This window comes from Cherax quadricarinatus, chromosome 28 (assembly GCF_038502225.1).
Source record: "Cherax quadricarinatus isolate ZL_2023a chromosome 28, ASM3850222v1, whole genome shotgun sequence".
NCBI lineage: Eukaryota > Metazoa > Arthropoda > Malacostraca > Decapoda > Parastacidae > Cherax > Cherax quadricarinatus.
The window spans coordinates 2,106,592-2,132,604 of NC_091319.1; the positions used below are offsets into that span (position 1 = coordinate 2,106,592).

Below are 26,013 nucleotides of genomic sequence, written 5' to 3' on the forward strand. Positions count from 1 at the left end.
AGAACTCGCCCTGCCCCCTGGGAGACCTGTATTACTCCCCCGGTAAGTACATCTCTGGGAGACCAGTCCTGCCTCTCAGGATGACTTGTACCGTTCCTTGGTAGACATTCCTATGGGGGACCCATCCTGGCCCCTGTTAATTACTTCCCTGAGGGACCCGTCATGCTCTTGGGAGGACCTATCCTACTTCCTAGTTAATGTTTCTCTGGGAAAACCAATCCTGCCTCTAGGAGATTATTATTATTATTATAATCAAAAAGAGCCTCTAAGAGAAGTTTCCTGTTCACGGCTAGAATGTCTCTTGAAAACCTGTCCTTGTCTTGTGAAAATACTCCTGGAGGACCCTGCTGTATAGCCCTTGTGGCTTAGCGCTTCTTTTTGATTATAATAATAATCCTGGAGGACTAGTAAGTATCTCCTTGGGAAACATGTTCTACTCCCTGATAAATACTGTTCCTAGGAAGTACCCTACTGGAGGACCAGTCTTTCTTCCTAGTAACTCCCTTATCACTTAGGGACCAGATATACTCTCAGTTCATTCAATTTACCAAAAAAAAAAAAAAAGTATTTTTTTTTATAGATTTATCATGAATGTCTATTGTAATCTTGTTATTATAAATAGCTTATTATATCTCGTATACATTTAATTTCTTTGCATTAGTGCATTTCATACTATTTTTTAACATAAGGTTGCAAAGAGATTGATACTTAGTGTTAAAATATATTTTATATTTATTCATATTCCATTAGAATTTTACTTCAGGTCGTGTTCTGCAGTGAAAGCTGTCGTAATGCAGGTGTTGGGGGAGGGCACGGAGCAGAGTGCAGTGTACTAGCAGTGCTGGTAGCCCTGCAACTGGACCCTGCGGCATCCCTTGCTCTCAGGGTCCTCGCCTCCACTACTCTCACAGACCTTCGTAACAGTCTGGTTAGCCTCCAGCGTGAAGGTTGTAGTGGAGGCTCACGGCCTATGATGCAAGTTGTGCATGACTACCGTGCCTTATACCACTTGGAAGGACATGCCACAGCCCGTCCAGAGAGTCAGCTACAGGAAACAGCTGCTATTGCTTGTGTTTTAACACACATCCTTATTGAACAATGTCCTAGTTTCTTGAAAGGCCAAGATGGTCATCCAGTCATGGTCTCTCAAGATGATATTGTGCTAGTGGGAGGGCAAATAATGCGACTAATTTTGGGTCTGGAGTGCAATGTCCATGGAACGAAAGAAATTGTAATTGGGGATGAGGGAGAAGAAAGTAACATTGGAAAGACTCGAGGACAAGAAGTGGGTTGGTCTGTATATTCAGCTCTAAGCCTGGTAAACCATTCGTGCGTCCCCAACACCCTGACAACCTCCCTGGGTAGTACAAAGTTCCTGTACAGTGTAAGCATCATCCCACAGGGAGCAGAGATCACAGACAGTTATGGTGAACGATACGTTAGTCATGGACGTACAGAGAGACGTGCAGCACTTCAGCAGCATTACTACTTCTGCTGCAGCTGTGCTGCCTGTCAAGCAGACTGGCCGCTCTTCCATGAGTTGCCTATGAAGCCAAGTTTGAGGTGTCCCTCGTGCTTCCAAGCACTCAGTGGCTTCACCTGTCATCTGTGTGAACTGGTATGCACAACAGATGTCACAACCAAGACGGGTGTCCAGCTCTATGACGCACCTAAAACTCAAGTACAGATGAATAAATGTTGGGCTGAGTATATAAAGGCTTCGGCCCAGATCAGCCAGGGCAAGGTCTCTCCCAGCTTAATGGCCATAGTTGTGAATCTGTTGATATTACTGGATAAATACACCGTTCATCCCAACCAGGCATATGTAAGTGCCCAAGAAACATTGATGACTTGCTTTGACCTGATGGGTTCTGTTCACCTTGTGACCAAGGCCACGCCCAAGTAGTGGGTGACCAGCTACTTTATACACTTATCAAGTAAATCATTTCACTTACTCAGATTTGATCATTTTAGTTCAGTAGTAAAATTTAACATTGGCCATAAAATGTTCGTCCACGGTAGGCTTCATATCACTATTTCATAATTCAACCCATCTTCACGACAATCTGTACATTCTGAACCTCGGTATTTTTCATTCTTTTTAAAAGTTTAGGACAGATTATTTTATTCGGATTATTAACCAGAAGTGTTAGTAATACTACTAGTCGTCTTTCCTCCACTACTGGTTATGGGGAATGGTACAGTACTTGTATGACTGCTTTGGGCAGCTTACCTGGTCAACTTAGATTATCATTATTATAATCAAAAAGAAGCGCTAAGCCACAAGGGCTATACAGCTGGTCAACTTAGAGACTCCTTGCACCAGTGTAAGGACTGTCAGGTCATCCCGACAGCTGAGTATCTGTTGATGGGTTACCTCAGTCATCAGAGCTTGCCTAGTGAGGGGCAGCTGCTGGAAGAGGATGGGAGGGGGGAAAGAGGTAGCTGCCTCCATCCTGAATTATGTTAATATTAAAGAAAAACAACCATTTTGATGTCAAGCTCAGAGTCATGTCTTGCCACCTCGTTCCCTTTCTGAAAGCTCCAGCAGACGTCAGTGGTGAGCACTTTCATTAGGTATCCTCGATGGCGAACTTTGCAGTGGGTGCCTGGATGTTTTTTCTAAAGTTATAACTTAAGAACAGCTCATCTGACCAGCTTTAAATTCTCAACACTTTTGTAATGTACGAGGGACAAAGTTCGTTCAATTATTGGTATGCAGCTGCCAAGCATTGCATAGCTCATTCCAAGATTTAGAATGTGTCCAGAAATGTTAAAAAAAACACTGCTCCTTGGCTTCAAATATTCAACACTGGTGTGTCTTACTCGAAGTGTTCAAAGTGATGATTATTGAAGCTTGTGAGTGCACAACTGATTTTTTTTACCTATTAATTCACGTTAAATATGAGTATACCTCTTTTGAATGGCTTCAATCTTTTTTTGGGGGGTGGGGGCTGATGTATATTATAGACAGGATTGTACCCAATAAGTTTATTTTGTGTAGGTGCAAAATTATCAATATGTAATATGATTAAAATACTTGGAATTATTGGAATCAGTGATAACTGTATAATAACTCTTTTGGTCGGTCGTAACTTTTCAATATTTTTTTTTGCCTGAACAGAATTTTATTATTAAATAAATTCCTCTTCTCATCGGCTTCTAATCTTTAATACTGACGTATCTGATATGTATAATACTGCATAAGTTTAAAATGTGTGGCTGCAAATTTGCCTGTATACAAATATGATTAAGATCCAAAGAATCATTGGATTTCAGTCAATAACTGGAGACTTATCTGATTCACTTCGAATTGAGTATTAGTTTTATTTGCAGGGTATTTTAGTGACTCCTTTGTGCTAATTCCATAATTAATAGATTAGAGTAATTATACTTACTGTACTCTTCTGGACCATTTAGAAATTTGACTCGAGCTAAAAAAAAAAAAAAAAGTAATATTAGACAGCTTTAAAACACTTCACATCTCCACCATGTTAATTTTTATACATTTTCTCTAGCCGTTTGGCAGATATTAATTTGAGAAGTTGAGCATGCACAGTGGCCTGGAAGTTGAATAGGCACGGTGGCCTGGAAGTTAAGCAGGGTGGTGGCCCGGAAGTTGAGTAGGCACGGTGGTCCAGAAGTTGAGCAGGCACGGTGGCCTGGAAGTTGAGCAGGCATGGTGGTCTGGAAGTTGAATAGGCACGGTGGCCGGGAAGTTAAGCAGGCGTGGTGGCCCGGAAGTTGAGCAGTCATGGTGGCCCGAAGTTGAGTAGGCACGGTGGTCCAGAAGTTAAGCAGGCACGGTGGCCCGGAAGTTGAGAAGGCACGGTGGTCCAGAAGTTAAGCAGGCACGGTGGCCTGAAGTTGAGCAGGCACGGTGGTCCAGAAGTTGAGCAGGCACGGTGGCCAGGAAGTTGAGCAAGCATGGTGGCCTGGAAGTTAAGCAGGCACGGTGGCCCAGAAGTTGAGCAGGCACAGTGGAGCTTCAGTCAGCAGGTAGCAACAATCATCTTTGGTAAGAGAATAGGATACGTGACTCACTCCTAGACACCACACAAAGAAACATCCATCACCATTCTGGGAGGACTGCCAGGTAACACTATCAGTTCACCACACCTTTGATTGTTTGTCCGAAATGCTCCTCATAACTATGGGCTTTCAACATGCAATCAAGTATCGCCCATTTCTGTATAAACAGGATTCACTTTTGGCTTCTACACCGTCTTATAACACACACTGACCTCCTCACTAAAAGTCCCACCTTTACTGCAAACTCTGACTTTTTATGAGTTGTTTGAATCAGCTGTTGCACCAACTGATTCAAATTTTACTCTTGCACCAACTCTCACTTCCACTAACCCCTACTACCCTCATACATCTCCACCCCCTCACTATTTCCTTTACACATTCCTACTTCCACACATCCCTTCTAGCAGCACTGTATTACCCTTACGGGTTTAGTTTGTTTACTACTATTATTATTATTATTATTATTATCAGTGGTGAGTAAATGCAAGTTGCAACTCTATGGGAATCCCCTGCCAGGTATCTCAAATTATTTTAATAATAGTCTTTATTTCTATAAGTACATGTACAAGGTATACAGGCCTTGCGGACATCAGTGGCATACTACTACTAGTATATAGAAAGCCCCTTATGCAGATCATTTCAGGAAAATTAGGTCAATTTTGTCCCCAGGATGTGACCCACACCAGTCATCTAATACCCAGGTACCCATTTTACTGATAGGTGAACACGGGCAGCAGGTATCTTAAGGAAACATCCTGATGTTTCCACCTGTACTGGAAATCAATCCCCGGACCTCAGTGTGTGAGCCAAGTGCACTAGCAATCGAGCTATGGGACACCTTTTTTTTTTTTTTTTAATAGTAGTAATAATATAATATATCTATTTCTACAAGTACATGTACAAGGTATACAGGCCTAGCTGACATCAGTGACATACTACTATATAGAAAGCCACTTGTTATGCTGAGCATTTCGAGCAAATTAGGTCAGTTTTGTCCTAGGATGCGACCCACACCAGTCGATTAACACTCGTGTACCTATTTCATACTGATGGGTGAGCCATGGAAAGCAGGTGTCTTATGGAAACACGTCCCTAATGTTTTCCATCCATACCGGAGATTCGAACTCCGGACCTCAGTGTGAGAGCTGAGTGCGCTAGCAATCGAGCTATGGGACACCACGGTGCCAAGAGGAAGCATATGACTGAATGCTGAGTAGAAACTTGAACTAACAGAGAAGGTGGAGTATGGTGTCTCAGTGGCATGGGTGAGTGAGGAATATGGTGTTAAGAAAGTATCTAATGTCTGTATTACCACTAAACAACACTGCAAATTAAATCTCATCTCTCAACCATAAAAAAGGTAAGTGAAATTACTGTAAATCACTGCAATGCACTGTACGAACTGTATTAACATTACAATCAAAACTAAGTGCTAAACCTACAAGGGCCATACTGCACTGATTGTACTGTACATGTATGATAGTATTGTACTTTCAACTCTTTTTATTTACAGTACTCTGTATAGCCCTTGTGGCTTAGCGCTTCTTTTTGATTATAATAATAATATTTACAGTACAGTACTGCACAGGTTTACATTATTATATTCATAACAAGCTAAACCCTTAAGGGTCATACAGCGCTACACACAGGTTTATAGATTACGATGCACCGAGTTTGCTGTTTTCAGCCTTTATCATTTTGTCACAATCATGAAAAATAAAATTCATAATTTGGAATCTATGGACAATCAGAATTAACACCACTCCCCTTCTCCTGTTTCTCTTCTAAATTAAGGGTTCTCATTTTCACCTCTCAAGGAAGGTTCCTTGATATTGGTGAGGGGCTCTTAATCCTCCCATTCCACAGGTTGTATGGCCCCTATGGATTTAGCACTTCCCCTTCAATATAATGCATCATTAAGCACAAAGCCTGTATGGGTCATTCAGCACTGCAGGTAGGGATGTGAGAGGACAGAAGTGTGCAAAGGTTAGGGATGTGCTCTTCCCTTGGCAGAAGATGTAACTGGTGGGGAAGCACAGACTGGACGAAGAAGAAAGGGTGCAGATGTAACTAATGAGACTGCAGGGATTTCTTGTATTTAGTAAATCTAGTTCTCCATGGGGAAGTGGAACCGAATTCTTCCTCTGTAAGCGATGTGTGTCGTAAGAGGCAACTAAAAATGCCGGGAGCAAGGAGCTAGTAACCCCTTCTCCTGTATACATTGCTAAATTTAAAAAGTGAAACTTTCGTTTTTCTTTTTGGGTCACCCTGCCTCGGTGGAATATTGCCGGTTTGTTGAAAGAAGATAAATCTAGTAGGAGCCTGAATAACAGATCCACTTCAGTGGGACATGAAAATACTAGTCATAATTAACAAGCCATGTTTACTGAGTATGAAGACTGTACATTGTATACATTAGAAATATAATTACATCAGTTACTTGAGCAGTACATTAAGATGGATTATATTTTTAAATCACATGTTAGGAAGACTATCATTACTTATACTTGCTGTCTACACAGGATTTCAAATAAAGCTATACAGAAAAAAAAATAACATTAAACCTAAAACTAGAGAAAAGCCTCTAACAAATACTACAGCCAAGCAGCAGTCTTGCAAAATAAATAATCAGTACATTCACATACATTTGTCAAGTTATTGAGCATCAGTGATAAAAAAAAAAAAAGGGCAATACAGTGGAACCCCGAGTTTTGGCCGTAATCCGTTCCAGGGGCTAGGCCTAAACTCAAAACGGCCGAGAGGCGAAGCAATATTTCCAATAAGAAATAATGTCATTACAATTAAAAAAAAAAAAAAAAAAAACAATTAATCCGTTCCAGATCCATAAAAATATTCACAAAAAATACATTTTTTAAAGAATAACTATAGTTTAACATGTATATAGTACTTAAAACATTTTTTTTTTTTTTTTTTTTTCAACAAGTCGGCCGTCTCCCACCGAGGCAGGGTGACCCAAAAAAGAAAGAAAATCCCCAAAAAGAAAATACTTTCATCATCATTCAACACTTTCACCACACTCGCACATTATCACTGTTTTTGCAGAGGTGCTCAGAATACAACAGTCTAGAAGCATAAACATATAAAGATACACAACATATCCCTCCAAACTGCCAATATCCCAAACCCCTCCTTTAAAGTGCAGGCATTGTACTTCCCATTTCCAGGACTCAAGTCCGACTATATGAAAATAAAACATACATATAGTATTAAATGAGTAATACAATACATAAACATTTAAAATCACATTTACCTACCTTTATTGAAGACTCTTATTGGCATCTAGAAGATAGGGAGGACTTATTATTGCCTCCACCACTGCCTCACTGCCACTATGAAGTTTCTTTGGGCCCATGGTGGCTTATTTCAGTCACAATCAATAAACAAACACTAAACACAATGAATTTATTGTGAAATGTTCGGATGAGCGTGCAGGGTAATGTTCACTCAAGGATAAACAAAGCTAGACTGGCTCACTATGCCTGTGTGGGGAGGTGCGAACAGGTCTGGTACTCTGACAAACACAGGGCAATGGCCGAAACTTGGGACAAAATGCGGTCGAAACTCGAAGCAGCCGATGCTCGGGGCTCCACTGTATTTAGTATACAGGCATATACATTACTTAGTCTTGAAACCCAATGATTCTCCTCACAATTTGTATCCAAAATTATGATTATTAAAAATTTCATGTTGAACACCTGACCTTTTATTTATGGCGAGTGTGTCATCCTATTTTCAATTATAAATAAAAGTATATTTATTCACTCTGATTTTTTACATTGTAAATTAGATATTTATATTGGCATTCATGAGGAAGCACTGATACAATGCTTGAGAAATGGGAGGTAATCAGGTCTTGCCCAAGGGAGAATATCTCGGTTCCTTAGATCAAGAGCCCTTCATCATCAGCAAGGCACCCCCTACCTCCCCATTAAGGGTGGCATTTCTAATTGCAGCTTAAAACTTTCTGCTAGTTGGGTGACCATTATCATTATCTATGCATTTAAGATTATCACTTTTGTTTGTAAATGTAGCATTGGGTTTAGTACTTGATTATATTATTGTGACAATGTAGTGCATGTTAACTCAGCATTGATGAGGATGTTGTGGGTTAATTGAATTGACACCTATACATTTCTAAATTGTTAATGTGAAGTGTCCAATGCAAATGCTAGTAGTGGAGGTTCAGCTCATCCGCTAATAATGTTACACTGTTCTAGCAGTCAGTTGTTGACCCTTTTGGGTTTAATGCTTACCAAGATTATTATAATAAGAACAGCTAGTTGCATGCTTCTAGGAAGACAGCTAGAGAACAAGTGATAGGAAGTATGTTTCAATTTTTGGGTCACCCTGTCTTGATAGGAGAAGGCCAGCGTGTTTCTCTGTATACAATGTATTGGCTGACCAGTCATCCAAGTATCCATAATACAGTAAGAGAAAGTAAGGATGTGGGAACATTAATGCAATGTACAGTAAAATTTAGCTAAAAGATAAACTAATAAAAATGTTAACACTGGTCATTATGAGAGAGGTTTGTTAACTGGAACAATAGTTTTAGAGTGGGTAAGGGATGTGTAGATCAAGTGTTTACATTGAAGCATATATGTGAACAGTATTTAGATAAAGGTAGGGAAGTTTGTACTGCATTTATGGATTTAGAAAAGGCATACGATAGAGTGGCAAGTATATGTAATAGGTGGCAAGTTACTAATTGCTATAAAGAGTTCTATGAGGATAGTGAGGCTCAGGTTAGGGTGTGTAGAAGAGAGGGAGATTACTTCCCGGTAAAAGTAGGTCTTAGACAGGGATGTGTAATGTCACCATGGTTGTTTAATATATTTATAGATGGGGTTGTAAAAGAAGTAAATGCTAGGGTGTTCAGGAGAGGGGTGGGATTAAATTATGGGGAATCAAATACAAAATGGGAATTGACAGTTACTTTTTGCTGATGAAAGATTCTCAAGAAAAATTGCAAAGGTTAGTGGACGAGTTTGGGAGTGTGTTTAAAGGTAGAAAGTTGAAAGTGAACATAGAAAAGAGTAAGGTGATGAGGGTATCAAATGATTTAGATAAAGAAAAATTGGATATCAAATTGGGGAGGAGTATGGAAGAAGTGAATGTTTTCAGATATTTGGGAGTTGACATGTCAGCTGATGGATTTATGAAGGACGAGGTTAATCGTAGAATTGACGAAGGAAAAAGGGCGAGTGGTGTGTCGAGGTATACGTGAAGACAAAAAACGTTATCTATGGAGGCAAAGAAGGGTATGTATGAAAGTATAGTAGTACCAACACTCTTATATGGGTGTGAAGCTTGGGTTGTAAATGCTGCAGCGAGGAGGCGGTTGGAGGCAGTGGAGATGTCCTGTCTAAGGGCAATGTGTGGTGTAAATATTATGCAGAAAATTCAGAGTGTGGAAATTAGGAGAAGGTGTGGAGTTAGTAAAAGTCAGAGGGCTGAAGAAGGGTTGTTGAGGTGGTTTGGTCATTTAGAGAGAATGGATCACAGTAGAATGACATGGAGAGCGTATAAATCTGTAGGGGAAGGAAGGCGGGGTAGGGTTCGTCCTCGAAAAGGTTGGAGGGAGGGGGTAAAGGAGGTTTTGTGGGAGAGGGGCTTGGACTTCCAGCAAGCGTGCGTGAGCGTGTTAGATAGGAGTGAATGGAGACGAATGGTATTTGGGACCTGACGAGCTGTTGGAATGTGAGCAGGGTAATATTTAATGAAGGGATTCAGGGAAACCAGTTATTTTTATATAGCCGGACTTGAGTCCTAGAAATGGGGAGTACGATGCCTACACTTTAAAGGAGAGGTTTGGGATATTGGCAGTTTGGAGGGATATGTTGTGTATCTTTATACATATATGCTTCTAAACTGTTGTATTCTGAGCACCTCTGCAAAAACAGTAATTATGTGTGAGTGAGGTGAAAGTGTTGAATGATGAAAGTATTTTCTTTTGGGGGATTTTCTGTTTTTGGGTCACCCTGCCTCGGTGGGAGATGGCTGACTTGTTAAAAAAATAAATAAATAAATATATATATGGTAGTGTTCACTGCCTCTGGAAATGAGGTCTGGAATGTGAGAAAAATATGTGCACTTTACAAACTTGTGATAATGGCACAAAAGTTAAACAAGAAATTTGTGGAGGTTCCTGTTGGCTTATTGTTTACAATTATTATTCATATCTTTAGTAGTTCATAATTAACATACAACATAGCCTCAGTTTTTTGAAGACTAATTTGAAAACAACGTAATGACATTTCAATTAATCCTGGACCATAATGTCCAACAATGAATTCTTCCAGCTATGATAGTGTGACATTAACTAACATTAAATATGTTACTATATCCATGTCTTCTCAAGGTAGGTGCCACAACACTGGTGAATGACTCTTGATCCAAGGACTTTAACCTATCCTTTATTTAACTGGATCAAACTTCATTGCATCCTGTTCCCCCAAGGGGCTTTATGACTACTATGGGTTTAACACTCCCTCATGAATGTAATAACTACAGCATATCCATATAATGATGTTTCCACCTGTTTCAAGTGCTGAGTTTTGTACTCCATTTTTTCTTTTATTGAGAATATTACAATGATGTGCATTTAGTAGTGAACTTGTAATGGTTAGATTACATCATGAATGCTTCAATTCAATCGTGTTTTAATATAAAAGTTCAAACCAGTTTACCCACTAATTTAATATTTTAAAACTAGCAATGGCAAAGTATATCAAAGATTTCATTATGAAACAAACCTATACATAATTTGCATTTTTTATTAAAATAACTACAGTAAAAATAATCATAATGACAATCAAATTGATCACTATTAAATTGCCAGAGCAGTTAGTGTGGAGGCTGCTTCATCTACACTAAGTATCTAATAGTCTTCGAATAAAAATTTATTCTTATGACAGTGAGCATAAGCACCCTCATTGGAATAAATTCTTAAAATGCTATTATAACCAGTGCAGTATCTTACTCTTGTGCACATGCACAACAAGTGAGAGCCGAGAATCAAGACTGCAGGGCTATATTGAGCTTGGCACTAGATCCATGCATAAAGCAATTTCAAATATCTGAGGTAGATATACTAAACATGTGCATACTTGATCCAGCATTGTACATGTGAGATGGAAATTTCTAGCTTAAAAAAATAAGAATAATGAATTGGGACCAATTCTATCAAAAAAAAAAAAAAAAAAAAAAAATTAAGAACCCAAGCATGACAAGCAAATATTATGTTTTAGGACTATAAGAAAATTATTATTTTCTGGACCACACACACTATTTCCTAGAATCATCGGTAAATAATTATTTATCACTAGTGAGATAACTTGTGGCAGGAATTAAAAACTGTTGAAATCTGTACAGTACTGCTGTCTAAAAATATATACAAACTAGACTCTTTCAAACTGGTTGGGCAAATAATTTCAACACTGCCTACCCACAAACTGCAAGTCTGAAAAGTTTCCTAGATAAAACTAAGTCATTTTATAAAAAAATATAGCTCTTATGATTGCATTTCTATTGCATTGCAAATTCCATTTTCCCTAAGGAGGACACGGTTCATTCGGCAGGACAGTTTCATTCTTCGGACGAATTATCACCGGTTTACACGGCATTTTTACGAGGAGCCCTCCATTCGAGAGGCTAGTGGTCTTGCCCTGTAAAAGTTAAGGAAGTGTTCAAACACTGTTTAAAAAACACTTGATATTAAATAAGACTTATTAAAAAAATATATATATATATAGTAGGCACAGCATAATTAATCTTCCATTGAATGTGGAAGATTAATTACGCAGCCAGTTGCTGACCCTTCTCAAGGGTCAGCAGATGGTAATGCACTATCTGGCATCATCTGTAGAAAAGATGTAAAAATGGTTGCAAGTGTTCCACATTTGCCAATTAAAGCAAAAAACTGTTCAACAGCAATGGGTATAGATGAGTCTTAATTAAACTACTTGATATAAACAGCTGAGAAAGCTAGTAATGTGTACCAAAACTTTTCTTAATACTGTAAATTTTCTACCTAGTGCTTTATTAAAAAAAGCACTAATAGCTTTTGTTAATAAATTTATGACTAATTCCTAATATCATAGTAAATACTTTTGTTCAATATCCTTAATGAATAAGTGCCAATAAATGTGACATTTAAAGCAGTTATATACAAATATAAAAACACAATGAATTATAATTATTATTATTATAATCAAAAAGAAGCGCTAAGCCACAAGGGCTATACAGCGCTGCAGGGTAGGGAAGGAAGCAAGGGAATTGGATGGCAGAAGGGAGGGGGGATGATCAGCAGGTTACAGAAAACAGTGGGGCAGGGGATAGTACGGGGGTAGAGGGTAGCAAGAGATACAAGTAGAAAGGGCTGAAAGTATCAGAATTTGTGAAGTAAGTCAGTCGTTGTCAAAAAGTCAATGAGAGAGTCCGGATGAAAGGTGGGTCCATCAGCGAGAAGGGAAGGTAAAGAGAGAGCAGCGGGGCGAAGACGACGACAGAGGTAAATTCTGCGTGCTCGTTGATAAAGTGGGCAGTCCAACAGAATGTGGCTGACTGATAATGGAGCTTGGCAATTCTCACAGAGAGGAGCAAGACGCCTCTCCATGAGATATCCATGAGTAAGACGAGTATGGCCAATGCGAAGACGGGAGAGAGTAGTCTCCCAACCTCGACACTGGTGATAAGAAGACGGCCAGTAACCTATACTCGGTTTAATAGACTGAAGTTTGTTGCCGAGCATAGTAGACCAACGTTGTTGCCAACGGGTGTGAAGGTGGGAAGATATTACAGCAAAATAGTCCGTACATGGAATACCTCTATAAGAAACTGGTAGGTCATGTACTGCTGACCGCGCAGCAGTGTCTGCCTGTTCATTGCCCTGTACGTCAACATGACCAGGGACCCAACAAAAAACAATATCTTTATGCTTAGTAAAGATGCGGCGTAGCCAAAGTTGGATACGGAGGACTAAGGGGTGAGGTGTATCAAATTTTTGTATAGCCTGTAAAGCACTAAGGGAGTCTGAGACAACCACAAATGATGACACAGGCATAGATGCAATACGGATAAGTGCTGTAAGGATGGCATATAATTCAGCAGTAAAAATACTAGCTGAAGATAGTAAATGCCCTTGTACGACGCTGTCCGGAAACACTGCTGCGAATCCTACGCCGTCAGAAGACTTAGAGCCATCTGTGTACACAGCAATGGCATGAGAATGAGAGTGAAAGTGGTCAAGAAAAAGAGAGCGGGAAGCGACCGTAGACAGTTGGGCTTTCGAGCAAGGGAGGGAGAAAGAACAGACTCGAACAGCTGGAACTTCCCAGAGGGGTAGGGAAAAGTGAGATGCTACATGTACATAGAAAGGTGGTAGTTGAAGAGAAGACAAGAGCGAATGAAGGCGAAGAGAGAAGGGACGGAGTAAGCAGGGGCGGCGAACAAATAAAGAATGTCTACTAATATCAGTGACCATTCTATAAATGGAAGGATTGCGGAGATCATGAGAGCGTACATAGTAGCGCAGGCAATGGGCATCACGGCGATCGGATAAGGATGGAACGTTCGCTTCTGCATAGAGGCTTTCGACAGGGGAAGAGCGAAAAGCACCAAGGCATAAACGTAATCCTTGGTGATGAATGGGGTTAAGGCTAGAGAGAGTAGCAGGAGATGCCGCTGAATAGATCTGGTCACCATAATCAAGTTTCGATAAAATAAGGGTGGAATGTAGGTGAAGGAGGGTTCGACGATCAGCTCCCCACGAAAGACGAGCAAGGGTTTTAAGAAGGTTCAGCCGGCTGTGACAAGTTGCCTTCAGAGAGGTAATGTGAGGTTTCCAGGATAACCTACGATCAAAGAGGAGGCCCAGAAACTTGACTGTATCATGTTCAGGGATACGTGAGCCATAGAGGTACAAAGGATGATCAGAGATGACAGAGCGTCTAGTGAAAGTGATTTGGTGGGTTTTAGTGCTGGAAAATTTAAACCCATGTGTGGTGGCCCAATTGGAAACACGGTCGACTGCATGCTGGAGAGAAACTGTAAGGAGGTGACAGTCAGCGCCTGCACAGGCAATAGCGAAGTCATCAACATAGAGTGATGACCAAATATTTGATGGAAGACTAGAGGCCAAATCATTAATAGCAAGGAGAAAAAGTGTTGTGCTCAGAACACATCCCTGGGGGACACCTTCAGCTTGGACAAAGTCCGGGGAGAGCACATTATTAACCCGAACACGGAAATGCCTGTCAGTTAAAAAGTTCTTAAGGAAGGATGGTAGATTGCCTCGAAGGCCTAAGGAGTGGGCTTGGGCTAAAATATTATACCTCCAAGTTGTGTCATATGCCTTCTCAAGGTCAAAAAATATGGCAATAACTGAGTGGTTATTCGCAAAGGCATTACGAACATACGTATCCAAGCGCAGTAAGGGGTCTATGGTAGAACGTCCCTTACGAAAGCCATATTGACGAGTGGAGAGACTGTTGTGTGTCTCTAAATACCACACTAAACGTCTATTTACTAGACGTTCCATTACTTTGCAAACTGCACTGGTAAGAGCAATGGGACGATAGTGGGAGGTTTCATGTCCCGTAGTGCCTGGTTTGCGGAAAGGGAGAACAATGGCGGATTTCCACAGCTGTGGAAGAACTCCTTGTGACCAAATAAGATTGTAAAGGCGTAATAGGACTGCAAGGGCTGACTGATGTAAATGTTGTAGCATACGAATATGAATGTCGTCGGGCCCAGCTGCCGATGATCGACAAGCTGAGAGTGTTGCCTCCAGTTCTTGAAGTGTAAAAGGCACATTATACTGTTCTTCTCTGAGAGAAGAAAAGTCCAAGGGTGCTAACTCTCTGGCAGACTTTGAGGAAAGAAATGAGGGGCATAGATGGAGTCCCTGAGAAATACGGACCAGATGATTGCCAATTTCATTGGCAACATCTAGTGGGTTTGCTATATCAACACCGGCAACCCGCAGAACAGGAGCCGGGTCAGGAGAATATTTACCACTCAGTTTTCGTACTTTTTTCCAGACTGCACTCATAGAGGAAGCAGAGGTGATGGTGGAGACATAATCTCGCCAGCAAGTGCGTTTAGCGTCACGGATGACACGGCGAGCGATCGCACGCTTCTGTTTAAAATCAAGGAGTCGCTCTGTGGTTCTATTGTACCGGTACCTGCCCCATGCAGCGCGTTTCAAACGTACTGCACGAGCACAAGCAGGAGACCACCAAGGCACGCATTTCTGAGAATGCCTGCCCGAAGTTTGGGGTATAGAATGAGAAGCTGCGGTGAAAACGGAGGACGAGAAGAGGTGTAAAAGCTCATCGATGGAGGACGAAGAAGGAACCTCTTTAAAAACAGTCAGGTGTGAGTAAAGGTTCCAATTTGCCCGATTAAATTGCCAGCGTGGGGTGCGAAGAGGTGGCGAATATGAAGGGGAAGTAAGAATGATTGGGAAATGATCACTGTCATGTAAGTCCGGGAGAACAGACCAAGTAAAGTCTAATGCGGCGGAGGAAGAGCAAACTGAGAGATCGATGCAAGAGAGAGTATGAGTCCGAGGATCAAAATGGGTGTGAGTACCTGTATTTAAAACATGGAGGGGGTGGGTGGCAAGAAAAGCCTCTAACTGAATTCCACGGGAATCACAGTGAGACCCTCCCCAGAGGAAATGGTGGGCATTAAAATCACCAAGTAACAGAATCGGTGGCGGTAATGACGAAACAAGGAAGGCAAAATCCGGAATAGATAATGCCCGAGAAGGAGAGAGATATAAAGAACAGAGCGTATACCACCTATGTAAGTGGATACGGGCTGCTGTGTAATGCAGCGAAGTATGAATAAATAGCTGATGGTACGGAATATCAGTGCGGAGAAGAAGGGCACTTTCATTAAAGGTCCCATCAGGAAAAGGATCTGAAGAATACAATAAATTATAGCCTGAGATGTGAGAAATAACAGCAGAGTGTAATTTTGGTTCCTGTAAGCAAACACCAACAGGGGCAAACTGGGAGAGTAACATCTGAAGCTCACCCCGATTACCCCTGAGGCCACGTATATTCCACTGTAAAAAGGCCATGATTGGCAATGATAAAGATACTTGAAATCCGCAGGTAAGGGTTCCTACGGACTAGAAGGGTTAGAAAAGTCCACATGCGGAGGCAGTGGAAAATGTTCAAGCAGCGAAGGAACGGTGCGCTGTGAAGAAAGGAGTTGCGCAGATGGAGCAGAGGAGAGAGAAAGAGCGGAAGGTGGATCAGTGTCCATTGATGGTTTGGTCTCTGCAATATATTCAGAGATTGCTTCAAGTGTTTCGGAATTCAGAGATGTCGTATGGGAGACAATATTGGGAATGGTAGGGGGAGGATGAGTAAAGATTGGAACTGTATTGGACTGTACCAAGGTAGGGGGGGGCGAAAGGGTGGAGGGAACTGGAGAAGCGTGGCAGGGGACAGAAGAGACAGGAATCTGGGAGGTGGCAGAAGAGGAAGAAACTTGGGAGGGAACAGGGGAGGAAGGTACATTACGAGGAGGAGGGTGAACCTCTACACTTGTAACTGAGCCAGTGAGAGGGGAAGAACTAGGGACAGAGACAGGGAGGGTAAAATGAGGAGGTGGAAGATGGGTAGGAGGTGTTACCGGACCTTTTTTTGACTTTTGAGAAGTAGAGGGACGATTGGGAAGAGGTGTCGTACGAGGTCTCGTCGATACTGAGGCTTGTAAGAGAGAACTCGAAGAAGCGAGATTAGACTGAGGCGTTGAGGTAGGGACGTCTGAGCCGAGGACAGCAAAAGGATTAGATACAGGAGTGATTATGGGAGAGGTAACCACAGAGGTGGGTGTAGAAGATGGGATACCAGAAGTGGGGGGACGTTTTGAAACACGGGAATAAGAAACACGTGGGAGTCTCCCTTGGAGGCGGAGATGAGAAACTGCCATGGCATAAGGGAGACCTTCTGTCTCTTTGAGGTAACGGATTTCCCGCTCGTTTAAATAGACCTGACAACGGCGAGAGTACGAAGGGTGAGCCTCATGACAGTTAAGGCAAGAGGGAGATCGATTGCAAGACGTATTAGAATGGTCATCGGCACCACAGACTGGGCATTCGGCGATAGATCTGCAATATTTCGCTGGATGGCCAAATCGCCAGCAATTTCTACACTGTTGTGGTGTAGGGATCACCTTTCGAACTTGTAACCGATGTCCTGCTATATAAACGGAGGATGGGAGTTCTCGGCTGTCAAAAGTTAAACGAGCCACATTGCTAGGGTATCGTCTCCGCCCACGGGCAGGAAGAACGTAAGTGTCTACCTTGAGGATTGGGAGATCTTGGAGTTCCAGCTGTTCTAGAATGTCGGTGCCACATGTCTGGAAATTTTGTTGAACTATGGTATGGGGCAGAATAACGGTACCACTACAAGAATTGAGGGAATGATGTTTTTCAAGGGTGACAGGAACAGTATCTATATGGGAAAGACGAGAGAGCTCACGAGCCTGGGTAGCATTCTGTACGGTAATGATGCGCATACCGCTCTTAAGAGCATGAAAAGAAATATCTTTACCAACATGGCGTAGGAGTGCCTTGCCAATACTATGGTCAGAAAGATAGGCAGTAGAGGAAGTTGGTCGTAAAGTGAAGAATTTAGTCCACTGTTCAGTCTGAAACTGAGCGTGGAAAGGTAGTGAAGGACGTGTCGATCGTTTCTGAGAAGAACGAGAAGGTGAAGGTGGAGAAGTATCATCAGCAGGTAATTGTCGTTGACGTTTAGGCGTGGGACCAGAGTTGGTCCGACGTGGAACGGGTCGGCGATTTGAAAATTGCCGCACCGTAGAGGGAGAGGCCGGAAGCATAGTCAGAGGAGAGCGAAGGTCTGATAAATCGAAGGAGTCAGTCGAGGCCTCAGTACCTGAAGCGGGTGAGGAAACAGCACCGGCAATAGGTACAGAGGCATGAGGAATGTCTGAAGAGTGGTCCAAAGACGAGGCGGGGTCAGAACGGGGTGCGGTATCAAGAAGGGGCCCGGGGGTACCAGGTTCATGGACTAGGGCTGCCATGGTTAGGTTACTTCTTTCTTTTTGTTTTTAAGAAAAAAAAAGAAAGAAGAAAAGAAAATAAAAATAAAAAAAAGAAAAAAAAAGGGGGGACCGGGGAGGGATAGTTCCTAGGAGGAATGAAAGGGCCAGAAATCTCCCTCCGCGCCCAAGAGGACTCGACACCGCTAGTAGCGCAGATGCAGCATGGAACCCGTGCCATACCCTACCCTTCATGCCAGTAAACCAGCAATCTGGGATAGCAACCTCACATCTGCCGAGCTACCTCGGTGGACAAAAGAGAGGGCGGCCGGATATCTGCCACAAAGCATACCTCCTTCAGCCACCACCCCCGGAATCCGAAAGGTGGCTTCCAGAGATACACCCGTCGCCCAAAAGACACCCAAAGCTACTCCGGGATACCGGAGAGGGATCGGGACATCCCTAGGCAATCCAGATTCCACGGCAAACTACGCCACCGCCAAGAAACCTCAACGGAATGGGATGGACCCCGGTGTCCTTTCCCCTACCTAGGAACTAGCGCGCCTGTGAGAGAAATCACGAAGGCTAAAAAGAGGAAGGGCAAAAGGGAGGGATGAGGAGGAGGAGGAGGAATGGAAAAAGGGGAGGATGGGATAGGGGAGGGGAGAATGGGGGGTAATTAGGTTCGGTCTGAGGAAGAAGACCGACAGGGCTAATTCCTCAGACCAAGAGCCTCTTCACCACGCCAAGGAGCCCCCCTTGAAGAGGAATGAATTATAAGATGGCTGTATACTGACAAATTTAAGAAAAATATATCAACTTTTTAATACTACAGTAAAATTTTCCCAGATTGTTTGGCCTGGATTTTGGCTAGTAACACATCAAATCTCCAGGTGGTGAGTGCAGCTCAAAGGTCAGGGTGAAAGCAAATGAGCAGGGCAAGGTGTAATGACAATTTTTGTTTCAGGGTGCAGCCGTGAGTATGTCTACTGTTTACATTCATGTTGAAATAGTATTACAGTGGACCCTCAGTTATCAGCTGTTCCTGTTATCAGCCAACTCGGTGACCTGCCAGTTTTTTGGATCCTGGTGATTGGCCGTTTCGGACGCGTTAGTCCGCCAGCTGGGGCCGCTTGCGCGTCACTTTGGCTGTCTTTCTCGGTGCATGAGGAAGCTTCTGCTCATACATCCAAACATTTCGCTTGTTTTCCATTTTTTGTGGGGTTTTTTTTTGCAGTGCAACTGCAAAATAAGTAACCATGGCTCCAAAGAAAGTTCCTAGTAAAGTTTCTTTACCACAGGAAGTGAGAAACACCATGGAATTTAAACATGAAGTGATTGATAAATACGAGTGGTATGCGGGTGCTGAAACTTGCCAGGATGTACAGGAAAAACAAATCAACAATTACATCCATCCTGGCAACGAAAGAACAAATCAAGGATACTAATGTTGCGAAAGGAGTAACTTTTCTAATGAAACAAAGGTCACCAATAATGAACCAGATGGAAAAGTTGTGGTTATTGTGGATTAAGGAAAAACAATTAGTGGGAGTCAGTGTCGCTGAATCTATTATTTGTGAGAAGGCAAAGCATTTACATGAGGATCTTCTACAGAAAACTCCTGAAACAAGTGCTGCTGGTAGTGAATTTAGGGCCAGCAAAGGCTGGTTTGAGAGATTTAAGAAGCATAGTGGCATACACAGTGTTGTAAGGCATGGGGAGGCTGCAAGTTCTGATAAATGTGTGGCTGAAAAGTATGTACAGGAATTCAAGGACTATGTAAAGGCTGAAGGATTCGAACCCCAACAAGTGTTCAACTGTGATGAAACAGGCCTGTTTTGGAAGAAAATGCCAAACAGGACCTACATCACACAGGAGGAAAAGGCACTGCCAGGACACAAGCCTATGAAAGACAGGCTTACTCTTTTGTTATGTGGTAATGCTAGTGGGGATTTCAAAGTGAAGCCTTTACTGGTGTGATCACTCAGAAAATCGCAGTGTTTTCAAGAAAAGCAATGTCGTAAAGAATAGATTGTGTGTGATGTGGAAAGCTAATCATAAGGCATGGGTCACAAGGCAAATTTTAAAAGAGTGGGTTAATGATGTGTTTGGCCCAAGTGTGAAAAAATACCTCCCGGGAAAGAAATTGCCACTCAAGTGCCTCCTGGTACTGGACAATGCTCCTGCACATCCTCAAGACTTGGAAGACCACATGTTTAGGGACTTCAATTTTATAAAAGTGAAGCTCTTCCCTCCTAACACCACTCCTCTCCTCCAGCCCATGGACCAGCAGGTCATTTCTAACTTCAAAAAACTCTACACCTAAGCAGTGTTTGAAAAGTGCTTTGAAGTGACCTCGAGCACTCAGCTGACCCTAAGAGAGTTCTAGAGGAATCACTCCTATATCCTCAACTGCATAAGCTTTATAGATAAGGCTTGGGAGGAAGTGACTTCCAGAACTTTGAACTCTGCTTGGAGAAAATTGTGGCCAGGCTCTGTCCAAGAGGGATTTTGAAGGGTTTGAAGCTGGCCCTGACCTTGCTGACCCTGTGGACTCTATTGTGGCACTGGGGAAGTCCCTGGGGTTAGAGGTGAGTGGCAAGGATGTGGAAGAGTTGGTGGAGGACCACAGGGAAGAGCTAACCACTGAAGAGCTGCAAGACCTTCAACTCGAACAGCAACAGACTGCAGCTGAGGAAATTGCTCCAGAGGAGGAAGAGGAAGTGAAGGAGGTGCCTTCTTCAGAGATTAAAGAGGTGTGTGCAATGTGGACTAAGGTGCAAACTTTTGTAGAGAAACACCTCCCTGACCAAGCTGAAACAAGCCATATTTGCAACATCCTCAGTGACAAAACCCTGTCCCACTTCAGGAAAATCTTAGAGACGCCAGAAACAGACCTCTATGGACAGATTTGTTGTGCGACTGGGGTCCAGTGACTCAAGTTGGTCCTAGTTGTATTAAAAGACAAAGAAGGGAAGTAGCCCCAGAAAAGGCTTTGCTACCTGAAGTCTTTATGGAGGGGGATTTCCCTTCCAGACACTAACTCCTCCCTCTTTCCTTCTCCCTATCTTCCAGAAGCCAGCATTAGTCTTCAATAAAGGTATAAAATACTTATATAATTGTTAAAAAAATTATTTTTTTTTTTGTGAATATTTTTGTCTGAAACGGATTAATTGTATTTCCATTCATTCTTAAGGGAAATATTATTTTGGTTTTTGGCCATTTCAGTTATAGGCTGAGCTTCTGCAACGGATTACGGCTGATAACCGAGGGGTCCACTGTACATGAATTCTTGTTGTATATTTACATAGAATTACTGTACACATGTACAGAGTTTGGAGGGCTTTTTGAACTGTGAGGTAGGTGCACTTCTGATAAGGTGATTACATTTCCTCTATTTTTGGTCACGTTGCTTTGGTGGCAGATGGCCAGAGTAATAAAAAAAAAATTACAATTTATGGTGACTAATGATTATAATTTAATACCTTGTCTATATAGTGGTGATTCTGATAAGGAAGACGTATGTAAAAAGATTTAAATTAATGCAATATCAGCTAAGAAGAGAAACATAGCAACCAGCAGAATACAGCATAACTGCTCATGTACTATACCCTCACTGGTTTTTGCCACTCCAAGTACTGCATCACTATAGTAATAGCAATGTTATCTGCTGCCCTGTGTATAGCATTTGCTTTCGTGCCATGGAAAACACACACATACATACACACACATACACACACACACATACACACACACATATACACACACACATATACACACACACATATACACACACACACATACACACACACATATACACACACATACATAAACATACACACACATATACATATACACATAGCCACCAGTGGCCTGGTGGCTAAAGCTCCCACTTCACACACGGAGGGCCTGGGTTCAATTCCTGGCGGGTGGAAACATTGACACGTTTCCTTACACCTGTTGTCCTGTTCACCTAGCAGCAAATAGGTACTTAGGTGTTAGTTGACTGGTGTGGGTCGCATCCTGGGGGACAAGCTTGAGGACCCCAATGGAAATACAGTAAGTTACAGTATTCGATGATGCACTGACTTTCTTGGGTTATCCTGGGTGGCTAACCCTCAGGGGTTAAAAATCCAAACGAAATCTTCTCTTATCACACACACACATACATATACATACACACATACATACACACACACATACATATAGACACACATACATATAGACACACATACATACACACACACATACATATATACACATATACACACACATATACACACACATACATACACATGCACACACACACAAAAAAAAAAACAGGATAGTTGTTCTCAGTCTTCCATTTTGTAGCTCACTCTTTGGATGTCATTTTTTTTTTAACAATCTCCCACCAAGGTAAGATAAAAAAAAAAAAAAATCACTCAACTGAACTGTCTTACCAGATGCATGATAACAAAACAGTGGTTGAATAATAGTAAATATGTTTCTTTTTTTGGTCACCCTACATCAGTGGGAGATTGCTGGTATTAAAAAAAGTTAATACCTAAAAAGTGTGTCACAAGATTGAAAACTGAGAACAACCATCTACTCTTACATTTTTCTCTGCCATTCGCTGAAATAATTGATAGTGGCTATAAACAGCAGCAAGTGCTCATTATGCATGAAAATGCAGAAATTTGAGAGCTTTCTCTTGAACTGTTAGAAATAAACATGTTTTATAGCTTGAATGGAAATCATCATGCAGCCTCTAGAGTACCTCACAACAACAGCTGCAACATCTGACCAACAAAGTACTGAATCAGTGACCAACCTAATATTGCCATCCCATCCCTGGATGATTTTAATATTGTATACTGTCCCCTGTGATTGTAATATGCACATTCACTAGTGTTCCCTTAACATCTGTAAAAGATGAATCCTGGATCAACTACATCCCTAAGTAATTACATTGAAGAATTTGGAAGTCGGCAAAAAAATTTTTTGGTGCTTAAGAAATTGTACATACAATAGTAAATTTTAATTTATTTCCTCTCAGTATATATGCATCATTATTTGTGGATTTTATTAATTATAGAGCCAAGAGAAAACAACACTGTAGTGTATAATGTTTTCTTTTTTCAACACACCTGCCATATCCCACCGAGGCAGGGTGACCAAAAATGAAAAGCTTTTGTTTTTTCTTTTTAAATTTAGTAATTTATACAGGAGAAGGGGTTACTAGCCCCTTGCTCTCAGCATTTCAGTCGCCTCTTACAACACACATAGCTTACAGAGGACGAATTCTGTTCCATTTCCTCATGGAGACGAGATTAAATAAAGAAGAACAAGAGCTAACAGAGGAGAGCCCAGATGGGTATGTATACGGCCTCTCCTCGCTTAACGATGGAGTCCAGTTCCTAAGACTATGTCATTCAATGAATTCGTTGCTAAGTGAGGAGCATACTATAATGGTAGTGAGTTTGTGTCAACCATCTTTGATATTGTTTAGTGTCACCTTTGCACCATTTATAACATTTCTGGTATATTTTTAAATGTTTATACAGTAGTGTATTGTATATTGAAATAAACAGAATAGAGGAAATCAGCTTTAATATACATTATTTAGGTATGAATACTGGTCAGAGAGCCCATTATAAGTCCGAGGCGTTGGTAAACGAATACGTTGCCAAGTGAGGAGAGGCTGTATGTGTGTCTGTACATGCACGTGTAGTGTAAGCAGAAGTAGCAAGATATACCTGGTATCCAATATATTTATGAGACAAAAAAAAAAAAAGACACTAGCAATCCTACCATCATGTAAAACAATTACAGGTTTCCATTTCACATTCACAACTATAATGTACCTGTATAAAATAATAATTAAAATAATAAACCAAGTTATACTATAGTGGGCATAAAATGAATCCAGCTAAAGGTGCCACTCTGGCACTTGACATACGATGTAACTAGAAATGTAAACCTATGCAGTACTCAGACACATCCCACTATTATTTTACCAAATGCAAATAATTTACTAAAATGTTTTTGTTTTTATAATGAGACCAATTATTATTTTTGTTGTCACTCAAATACTGGATATATTTTTAATGTGGCATTAAATGTCAGAATTTTTATTTAAAATGGTACCGAAATATTAATATCATATATACTTACAAAAGGCCATTCCTAGATTCCTAACTGGTGTGTTAATACTGTAAAACAAAATACATTGACAGTTAGTATACTAGTATTTCAAAAGCATATAGTACAGGAAAGGTTTTGGCTTAAAATCTAACATGCCACACACACACACAAAAGAAAATGGAATTTATACTGTACATAAAATGAAAAAATGTTTAAAGGTAATAACATACTTTCAATCACATGACAAGCAAAATCAATGTACAAAACTGCAGGACATCGGACACACAATTAAGCCATTTTTTTTTTTTAGCACAATGGCTGTCTCCCACCAAGGTAAGGTGACCTTGAAAAAGGAAACTCACCATCACTCCATCAATAATCGTCTTGTCAGAAGTGCGCAGACATCACAATTCAAATGACCTTCCGAACTGCAATATCCCCACCCCTCCTTCAGCTATGTAATATAATAAATTGCAAGCAGAAGTCATAAAACTTACTACATGTATGTGCTTTATAGTCCAAATGAAATGATTAAGTTTTTAATACTGTACAGTGAAACCTCTACTTACAAGTTTAATCTGTTCCATGACAGCTTGCATCTGGATTTATGTACTCGTTCGCAGTCAATTTTCCTCATTTAAATTAATTGAAACGGAATTAATTCATTCCCGCGGAATTCCAGGCAGGACAAAATACTTCAATAATTTCCCTAATGTCAACTCTACAGCTTAATTATCTATCACAGTTCATCTAAAATGACATAATAAACAATATAAATAACACAAACCTGATATATACTCTAGAATGAATAAAATATGTCAATATGTGGCAGGTGGTGGCGGCCACAACCGCTTCCGCATTGTTGTGGTAATCACTGCTATCTAATGATGGCCTTTTGAAGCCATCTATTATTATAATTATTATTACATAGTACATTATTATACAGCAGACCCCCGCCATTCGGCGGCCGTGACTTTCGTGAAATCCGACTTTCGGCAAGTTTTTTTTGGCAAAATTTAGCTTCGTGGTTCGTGATTGGACTTGTGATTCGGTGACCTTCTGGTACGCGTCTTCCCGTCAGCACGCACACAAAGCCAGTCTCCCACACTATTCACACTTAGTGTGCTATTGTTTACCAGCATGTGACCATCACCCCACGGGTTCATACAACACATTTCATAATAATTCATTGTTTTTTGTGCCTGCAACTGCTAAATAAGCCACCATGGACCCAAAGATAGCTCCTAGTGCCAGCCCTTTGGTAAAGAAGGCGAGAAACACACAATAGAACTCAAGAAAAAACTCGTAGCAAAGTACTAAAGTAGAGGAGGAAGAGAGAGGGGAGAATGTGTCTTCTGCAGTGATTCCGTGATTCGACAATATGTATGATACTAAAGCAGCAGGTATCGATAAAGGCTATAGCTCTAACCAGTGATAAAGTGTAGAATTAACAGTGTAACAAGTAAGTTAAGCGAGTAAGCGATAGAAAAACAACATGAGAGTAACTCTCCAATGTTGTTGGATGTGTATAGGACCGCTGAACATACACCGCCCAGTATCTTCCACCACCCTAAACCTCTGCCAACATCTCCTTCATCAAACTAACTAATTAAACTAACATCTCCTCCAAGGTAAGTGTAAATATAAAAGTATAAGTATAAAAGGAAATATAAAAGGACACCAATGAAAATATATCACTCTTGAATTTTTTGGGTTATCCTGGGTACTTTACACATATGCTGCTATGTATGATAATCTATGTATGTAACTGTATTTGTGTATACCTGAATAAACTCGTTTATAAATTAA

General features: G+C 41.2%; 2 protein-coding genes across 5 annotated transcripts in view; one reads left to right on the forward strand and one right to left on the reverse strand.

Moving 5' to 3' along the window:
- LOC128693215 (SET and MYND domain-containing protein 4) overlaps positions 1-7,745 on the forward strand; it is a 128,250-nt gene extending 120,505 nt beyond the window's left edge. For both annotated transcript variants that reach the window (XM_053782716.2, XM_070089306.1), the window contains one exon: positions 764-7,745. In XM_053782716.2, coding sequence (XP_053638691.2) covers positions 764-1,906 — 1,143 coding nt within the window. In that variant the 3' untranslated portion in view covers positions 1,907-7,745. The remainder of the gene's footprint in view (positions 1-763) is intronic.
- LOC128693216 (reticulon-4-interacting protein 1 homolog, mitochondrial-like) overlaps positions 6,399-26,013 on the reverse strand; it is a 43,250-nt gene continuing 23,635 nt past the window's right edge. The window contains exons 11-12 of one of the 3 annotated variants that reach the window (XM_070089309.1): positions 24,235-24,272; positions 6,399-11,720 (exon numbers count right to left, since the gene is read on the reverse strand). In XM_070089309.1, the coding sequence (XP_069945410.1) occupies positions 11,707-11,720; positions 24,235-24,272 (52 nt within the window). In that variant the 3' untranslated portion in view covers positions 6,399-11,706. Of the gene's footprint in view, positions 11,721-24,234; positions 24,273-24,566; positions 24,633-26,013 lie in introns of all 3 variants that reach the window. The other 2 variants (XM_070089308.1, XM_070089310.1) reach the window with 2 other exon arrangements.